Below are 9,179 nucleotides of genomic sequence, written 5' to 3' on the forward strand. Positions count from 1 at the left end.
AGGGAAATGGTGACTAATATGCCCCTAAAAAATAAACCATCTGATGATGTAATTAATATGTTTGGCGAAGAATCTGATTTTGATTATCTGGGACATATTCGACGGAAAGATTGTACAGGACCCAGTATCCATGATTACATATCAAAATATTCTACTGATAATTCGAATTGTTTACGGCCATTTTAATGACATTTTGGTTATTTTCAAAACAATAGCACATATAAAGTACATATATATATATTTATGTATATTAAAGTTTATGTTAGATAACTAAAATACTGATTACCTGGTTATTGTGTGACATTATGGCTGCAGCAAAAGTTACAAATTTGCAGACACTTCTAAAGCATGACATTATGCTATTGTGGGTTTCCTCTTTAAATTTTATTATTATTATTATTATTATTATTATTATTATTATTATTATTATTATTATTATTATTATTATTATTATTATTATTATTATTATTATATAAAAATTTAATTAACAACTTATAATAATTTTTTGTCACACCCCTAAACATAAATTAGCAAAAACTTTTAAACTGTTTAAATACAAGTATATATATATTATCGTTCATTTTTTTTTATTTATTATTGTCGGTGACAAAGGAAAGTATTGAGATATAACATATTTTCTAAACAAATTAAAAAATAAACTATGGAAAAATATAATCTATTCAATAATAGTTTAGAAGGTGGTGTTGAATCTGAAGCAAAACTAACTCGTATCATATTTCAAGAATTATTGAAAAAAATTTTAAACGATGAATCTAAAGAGAATTCTGCTTTGAAAAATATAACAGAACGCATTTTTGATTACAATAACATAGATTCTTTATCAAATGTTGATATTTTCAACAACACAAAGAAAATACTTTTACTGAAAAAAATATATTGCCGATGATGATTTTAATATAACAACATTTGTTCTTCAGACTTTACGGGAAGTTTTTGATAAGGTTCAGAATGTTCCAATATCAAACTCAAAATACCCACAGATGATTCAAGCAATTGGACATATAAACCGCAATATGAAAGCTATGTTGTATAAAGTATCAGTTTTGAGGGACCAAAAATTTGGATAAATTAACTAAACTTGCTGAATTATTAAATAATAAGAAATCTACAAACACTTTAACAGATGAATTAACACCCATAGATAATAAAGATTTGATTATTAATATGGTATTTTGTTCGTTGTTTAATATAGGTTTTCATTTTATTACCGATATGTTATTTAAGCAAGTGGCTATATCTAATAAAGATAACCACCAGGATTCTACGATACTTGATTTTTTAAGCGAAAAATACTCGGATAATAATGTTACCTTTACAGGACACCCCCAAATGAAAGTTGATAATAATGTTAATTATCTTTCGGAAAATTCTAAGAATGCTAATATTATTACAAGGGAAATAACAAAAACTCTAGAAAAAATTAACAACAATAATAACAAAATGGGATATAATAATGTCATTAATGATAATGATGATCAATTTGAAATTAAGAATAATAAAACGAAAATTAGTAAGGAAAATTATAACCTTAAATTAACAAATGGTTTTTTATTGAACTCGGTCATGCAAAATAGTAATGATAACTATACCAAAGAAAAAAAAAGAAGAAGAAGAAGAAGAAGGAATTGTTCAAGAAAAGGAGGAACTTCATGATGATAAGATGGACGATAAAATATTTATCAATGAAAATTCTAGTGATGACCAAAAAACGGAAAAATATTTTGATAAAGAAATTTGTTGCAGAGACAACGAAAAAAATAACAGCGACAATAATGCTAGTTATATAATAGAAAATAACAAAACTTTTATTTCATATAAGCGGGGAGAAGAAGCTACGTATAATGACTTTAATAATGATACAGAGAAGAAAGAAAACGTAAAAGAGTTTAATGATCATGCACCACAAAAAAAACAGTTTTTCCGATGATAATATCCCCATCACCAGAGATTTTGTCATGATAATGTTAACTTTATCATAAAGGATAATTATACATCACGGGAAACCCATTTTTCTGAGGATAATACTACCACTATCAATAATAAGGAAGACGAAGATGACGAAGGAAAAAAAGAAGACTCTGACAACGACGAAGTATTTGTCGATGATGATAGTGATAATGCTAACTTTATCATAAAGGATAATTATACATCACGGGAAACTCATTTTTCTGAGGATAATACTACCACCATTAATAATAAGGAAGATGAAGGAAAAAAAGAAGACTCGGATGATGATGATGATGATGATGATGATGAATTGGGTGATGATGAAGTATTTATCAACGAAAACAATAGCAACAATAAGAAGAGAAAAGGTAGCTTTGAAATATTTCAATATAAAAGAATCCATTTAGGAGCCAACAATGAAAATAATGATAATGATAATAATAGTACTAGTATTTTTAAAGAAAAAAGATCATTTTAATATACATGAAAATAAATACATGCCAATTGACAATGATAACGAAAATGAATATAAGGAATATCACGATGAAAATGAAAAATTAATCATTAACAAAGAAGGAAATATTGATATTGAAATAAAAAAAGATAAACCCATTTTATCTATAAATCAAAACAAATTTAATTTATCCCCAGAAATATTAACACCTTATAATCAAAGTAATATATTATTTAGATAAAATATTTATAAACCAATCCTTGACAGACATAAATTACCCCACGGAATTTGTAAGCAACCCGTCTGTTGGTTTATTTGTGTTTGGGGTAATATATTTGAGTCCTACATAAATCAAAATAGCAAATAACAAAACGAGAAATATTGCTAACATTATTTTATTGAAAGACTTTATGCAAAAATAAACATTTATGTAGGCTATCCATTTTAGTAATTATGTAACCCACTCGTCTGTTGGTTTATTTATATTTTTTTCGGTTTATTTTAAATAAATATTTTTATACAAAAATATTCGTTATCATTATTAATTTAGTTAAAATTACTTTAAAATGAATTAAAATATATTTTTTAATAAATATATGATTAAAAAACTTTATGTATATATGATATATCATTTTCTAATATCTAATTATTTCCAATCTAACGGACCAATGTATAGAAAACTTTCTATATTATTATTATTGTTACTTTTATTTTTTTTTAAATTCAAGTAGAGCACAACATAATAAATCCCCGCTTCGTGTATATTTTGGAGATTATATCAATGAAAATGAAAGGCGGTTTATATATTATAAAATCAACTTTAATAAAATACACACGGATATTTTATTTGTTAAAAGAAAATGTAATGATGAAAAACTAACTAATTATATATTACCAATAATTCACAATTTTGAAACATTTTTTTGGGGTTGTTCATCAACACAAACCCTTTCGTTTAAATTACAATAATTTTACTTGTTATACTTATTTTTCCTCGTCGGTTTATAGTTTACCAGATTTATATAATGGGTGGGAAAGATTTATGAAAAGCGCATATATATTGGATATAGATTTGAATTTAATCTATAAAATGAACAATACTTTAAATGCCATCAAGAAAATAATTACTCGTTCAGAGCCCAATCCATTATCCTACCCCGACCACCTACCTTATAAATTGAAACTTCCTACAAACGCCATGCCTTTTCCTATATGGGTAAATGCTTTAAAAAAAGGAAAATATTTTGTACAGTATGAATTATATAGTTATTACCCACTTTTGATGCCATTATTATTTCCATTGCCATTACAAAATCCTCCGCCGTATAATACTATGTTCGCTTTACAAAAAAACGAAAATAATTCGTTTTATTTGGCCAAATCAATATCGACTACTTTCATTCTTTCAACTATTATAGATTTGGTGGACATAGAAAATTGTAATATAACTAACGATATATGTTTTTTATGTGGACCCAATAATGTTATCATCAAAGAAAATCAGACGGGTAATTTTACAAATTCTTTTAATGATTTACTTATTCTACACACGAACCCAAATTTAAAGAATAAGACATTAAATGGTAACTGCAATAATAATTGGTGTTCGGTTATATCTGAAAACATTGAATTGTTTTTCTATAATAAATCCACAACGTGTTCAGTATTTTCATATGAAGATAATTTATTCAAAAAATCTACAACAGAACACGATGTTGTATATAACAAAGATGTAATTAATACTAAATGTTTTTTTACACAAAACCACAATATATGTTTAATTGTATTAAATGTCATATTACTTTCATCAATTCTTACTTTCACTATATATTATCAATATTCTAAAAACACGAATAAAAGTTTTAAATATTATACAACCGAATATACAAACAAAGTTGACAGAGAAAGTATTGTTACTTTACCCAATATTCAACAAATAAATGATTTTTCAGAAATAAAATAGACTTTATATCATTAATTTAATAAATTTCACTGTTCATTATAATATGTTTGCTATTTTTATAAGAAAATCATTTTACAGGGTGCTAGTTAATCCAATATTAAATTTTTTTGTGGGTTATACTTATGAAAACTAGTTTTTTTTTTTTTATAAAAAATACTTGTTTATCTAAATATTTTTAAAGTTATTCATATAATCCCTCATTTCTGTAATTAAAAAGTACTATTTGATGAAACAAAAATATTTATATTTTCTATTTTTTCAACATAAACCTAATTTATTTGTCCTATTAGGTGTTATTTTTTTATTTTTTCCCCACGTTCAATGTCCATTTTATCTAATAAAACTATATTTATATTAAAAAATACATATATTTTAATTTTTTTTGTGTGTCTTTTGTGAATTTTCTGTTATATTTTTGTGGGTTATTCTTATGAAAACTTTTTTTTTGTCACATTAAATGTTACTAAAAACTATATTTTGGTCGTATACGGTGTTATTTTTTATTTTTTCCCCGTGTTCAGTGTCCGTTTTATCCCATTTTTGTAATTAAAAAGTAGTATTTGATGAGACAAACACATTTATATTTTCTATTTTTTCAACAAAAACCTAATTTATTTGTCCTATTAGGTGCTATTTTTTTTATTTTTTCCCCATGTTCAATGTCCATTTTATCTAATAAAACTATATTTATATTAAAAAATTATATGTTTTAGTTTTTTTTGTGTGTCTTTTGTGGTTTTTCTGTAAAAAAATATTAATTTTTTTGTACTGAAGAATGTTTTTTTTTTCATTTTTTGGGTTATTTTTCTTCAATTTTAATATTTTTTGTGGGTTATTCTTATAAAAACTAAGTTTTTATATAAAAAATACTTGTTTATCTAAATATTTTTTAAATTTATTCATATAATCCCTCATTTCTGTAATTAAAAAGTGCTATTTGATGAAACAAAAATATTCATATTTTCTATTTTTTCAACAAAAACCTAATTTATTTGTCCTATTGGGTGTTATTTTTTAATTTTTTCCCCACGTTTAATGTCAATTTTATCTAATAAAACTATATTTATATTAAAAAATACATATATTTTAATTTTTTTTTGTGTCTTTTGTGAATTTTCTGTAAAAATATTATTTTTTTGTACTAAAGAATGTTTTTTTTTTGTTTTTTAGACTGTTTTTCTTCAATTTTTTATATTTTTTTGGGTTATTCTTATGAAAACTTTTTTTTTGTCACATTAAATGTTACTAAAAACTATATTTTGGTCGTATACGGTGTTATTTTTTATTTTTTCCCCGTGTTCAGTGTCCATTTTATCCCATTTTTGTAATTAAAAAGTAGTATTTGATGAAACAAAAACACTTATATTTTCTATTTTTTCAACAAAAACCTAATTTATTTGTCCTATTAGAAGTTTTTTTTCATTTTTTTCCCATGTTCAATGTCCATTTTATCTAATAAAACTATATTTATATTAAAAAATACATATATTTTAGTTTTTTTGTGTGTCTTTTGTGAATTTTCTGTAAAAAATATTATTTTTTTGTACTAAAGAATATTTTTTTTTCATTTTTTAGGTTATTTTTCTTCAATTTTAATATTTTTTGTGGGTTAATCTTATAAAAACTAAGTTTTTATATAAAAAATACTTGTTTATCTAAATATTTTTTAAATTTATTCATATAATCCCTCATTTTTGTAATTAAAAAGTAGTATTTGATGAAACAAAAACATTTATATTTTCTATTTTTTCAACAAAAACCTAATTTATTTGTCCTATTAGGTGTTATTTTTCATTTTTTCCCCACGTTCAATGTCCATTTTACCCAATAAAACTACATTTATATCATAAAATACACATATTTTGATTTTTTAAATATTTTTTCTTATTTTTCAATAGTTTTCTATGTCATATTATTAACTAGAATTCAATATTATGAACCCAAACGGTAATATTATTAACTAAAATGTAATTTTATGAACAAATATAATACAAATGTTAACCACAAAAAAAAAAAGTTAACCGAAATGGTAATATTATTAACAAAAAAAGCATGTTATGAACTTCATTGGTAATATTATGAACATTTTTTATTGGTTTTCCAAAGTTTTATTAATTGATTTTGTTGAAATTTTATTGAAATTTACGCATTTTTTCAATTAAAAAATAATTGTCGGGAATTTGAAAAATTATGAGCAGGTTAATAAAAAAAATAGATTGATAATGCCCATGAATATATATTTAAAACAAATAATAATAGTTTTCTATGACAAATAAAAGATTTTTTGCGGTGACTAATGTATTTATTATTAGTATTACAAAAAATAATTTAAGAGTGTTACACAAAAAACATAACCACGTAAAATATTATCTTAACTTTTTTGAATTTTGTTAAATTTTAATAACTTTTAAATAATTATTTTATTGTTACTGTTATTCAGTTATATGTAATAGTAGCTGCACTGTGCATCTGTATATGTATATAAACCCCAGAATATGAACTGCAATACATCATTAGACTTCTAATTTACGACCAAGTAACATATAGTTGATAGCTAAATATTTTAGTAATGGAGGATAATAATTCTCCGGTTATTGGTATTGACCTGGGAACTACTTATTCGTGTGTTGCTGTTTTTCAAAATGAAAAAGTTGAAATTATTGCTAATGACCAAGGAAATAGAACCACTCCTTCTTATGTTGCATTCAATGACACCGAAAGACTTATTGGGGAAGCGGCAAAAAATCAATGTGCCTTGAATCCAAAAAATACCATTTTTTATGTAAAAAGGTTAATGGGCAGAAATTATATAGATGATTGCGTTCAACGAGTAATTAAAATCTTACCCTATGAAATTATTGACGAAGAGAATAAACCAAAAATACAAGTCGAATATAAAAAAGAGAAAAAGGTGTTAACCCCAGAAGAAGTATCTTCTATGATATTATCAAAAATGAAAAAAATTGCAGAAAATTATTTAGGACGAAATATAAATAAAGCTGTTATTACAGTTCCGGCTTATTTTAACGATTCTCAGCGACAGGCTACCAAAGATGCTGGGACCATCGCTGGACTTGATGTTATTCGAATAATTAATGAACCCACAGCCGCCGCCATCGCTTATGGATTAAATAATGATACAAAAGAACAAAACGTTTTAATATTTGATTTGGGTGGGGGGACTTTTGATGTATCTATATTGAATATTAGTAATGATGGCATTTTTGAAGTTAAATCAACAGCAGGAGATACTCATCTTGGGGGAGAAGATTTTGATAGTATTTTATTAGATTATTTTACACGAGAATTCAACAAAAAATATAAAAAAGATTTAAGCAACAATAAAAGATCATTAAGGCGTCTTCGTTCTGCCTGTGAAACTGCTAAACGAACTTTATCTTCATCTACACAAGCGACAATCGAAATTGATTCGTTATATGAGGGAATTGATTTTCATACTACCATTACTCGCGCTAAATTTGAAAATTTGTGTGGGAGTTTATTCAAAAACACTCTAGTGCCAGTTGAAAGGGCGTTAATCGATGCTAAGCTCGATAAGAGTGACATCGATGAAATTGTTTTGGTTGGAGGTTCTACGCGTATTCCAAAAATACAAAACCTCCTTCAAACTTTTTTTAATGAAAAGAATTTGAATAAGTCGATTAATCCAGATGAGGCTGTAGCCTATGGTGCTGCCATTCAAGCTGCCATTCTCAGTGGAGATAAATCTGATAAGATCAAAGATTTATTATTACTGGATGTGACTCCCCTTTCATTGGGTATTGAAACTGCCGGTAATATTATGACTACCTTGATTAAAAGAAACGCGACAATTCCTACTAGCAAATTTGAAAACTTCACTACGTATAGTGATAACCAAGAATGTGTTAATATCAAAATATATGAAGGAGAAAGAACTAAAACTAAAGATAATAATTATTTGGGGGAGTTTCAATTAAATAATATACCCCAGGCACCCAAGGGTATACCTAAAATTAAGGTTACATTTGATATTGATGCCAATGGGATATTAAATGTGTCAGCAACCGAAGAATCTTCCGGCAAATCAGAAAAAATTACTATAACTAATGACTCGGGAAGATTAAACAAAGAAGAGGTAGATCGAATGATCAAAGAAGCTGAAATGTATGCTGCTCAAGACCGGGAATTAAGAAACGATATAGAAGCTAAATGTAAATTAGAATCATATTGCTTAGAAATACAAAATAATATCATAAATAATAACAGTAGTAATATAGATATATTTAAATCAAAATTAGAAAGTACTCTCAAGTGGATTGATGAAACCCCCTCTGCTAAACAAAAAGATTATGAAAATAAATTAAAAGAAATAAAAAAGGATTATGAACATATACTTGGGGGAAATGAATCAAATTTACATAATAATCAATTCCACCCAACCATTGAAGAAGTTGACTAATAAACAGAGAAGGGTTTTCATAATTTATTAATATAAAATTTTATATATTAAAAAATGAATAATTTCAAAAGTTACCAAGAAAGAATAAATGCCCCAATAGATCTTTTAAAATTTAGTTTCCCATTCTGGATACACCAACAATATCTATTTTCTCATTATTATTTAGATGTCGATAAAGAAGATGTCCCTCTTGATTTAAAATATATAAATGTACATGCCACTGATCGACTATATTATTTACACCACAAAAAATCACCATTTTATGAAAATGTAAATGAGTGTGTAATGGTTGGAAGAATGAATGATTTAAAAAATAAGAAGTTGGTATTGTATTTCTATATGCACGGAGCTAC

The 9,179-nt window shown here is 25.3% G+C and overlaps 1 protein-coding gene across 1 annotated transcript; it reads left to right on the forward strand.

Moving 5' to 3' along the window:
- The first annotated feature begins 6,847 nt into the window (after positions 1-6,847).
- LOC137639005 (heat shock cognate 71 kDa protein-like) lies at positions 6,848-8,902 on the forward strand. The gene has a single exon (XM_068371331.1). It carries the CDS (start codon positions 6,955-6,957, stop codon positions 8,824-8,826), a length of 1,872 nt encoding a protein of 623 aa, XP_068227432.1. The 5' UTR covers positions 6,848-6,954; the 3' UTR covers positions 8,827-8,902.
- Positions 8,903-9,179: the final 277 nt, after the last annotated feature.

Source organism: Palaemon carinicauda, chromosome 4 (assembly GCF_036898095.1).
Source record: "Palaemon carinicauda isolate YSFRI2023 chromosome 4, ASM3689809v2, whole genome shotgun sequence".
In the NCBI taxonomy this organism is placed as follows: Eukaryota; Metazoa; Arthropoda; class Malacostraca; order Decapoda; family Palaemonidae; genus Palaemon; species Palaemon carinicauda.

Bases quoted from the DNA above. Each gene is read 5' to 3' on its own strand.
- LOC137639005 (XM_068371331.1), top strand. From the start codon at position 6,955: ATGGAGGATAATAATTCTCCGGTTATTGGTATTGACCTGGGAACTACT.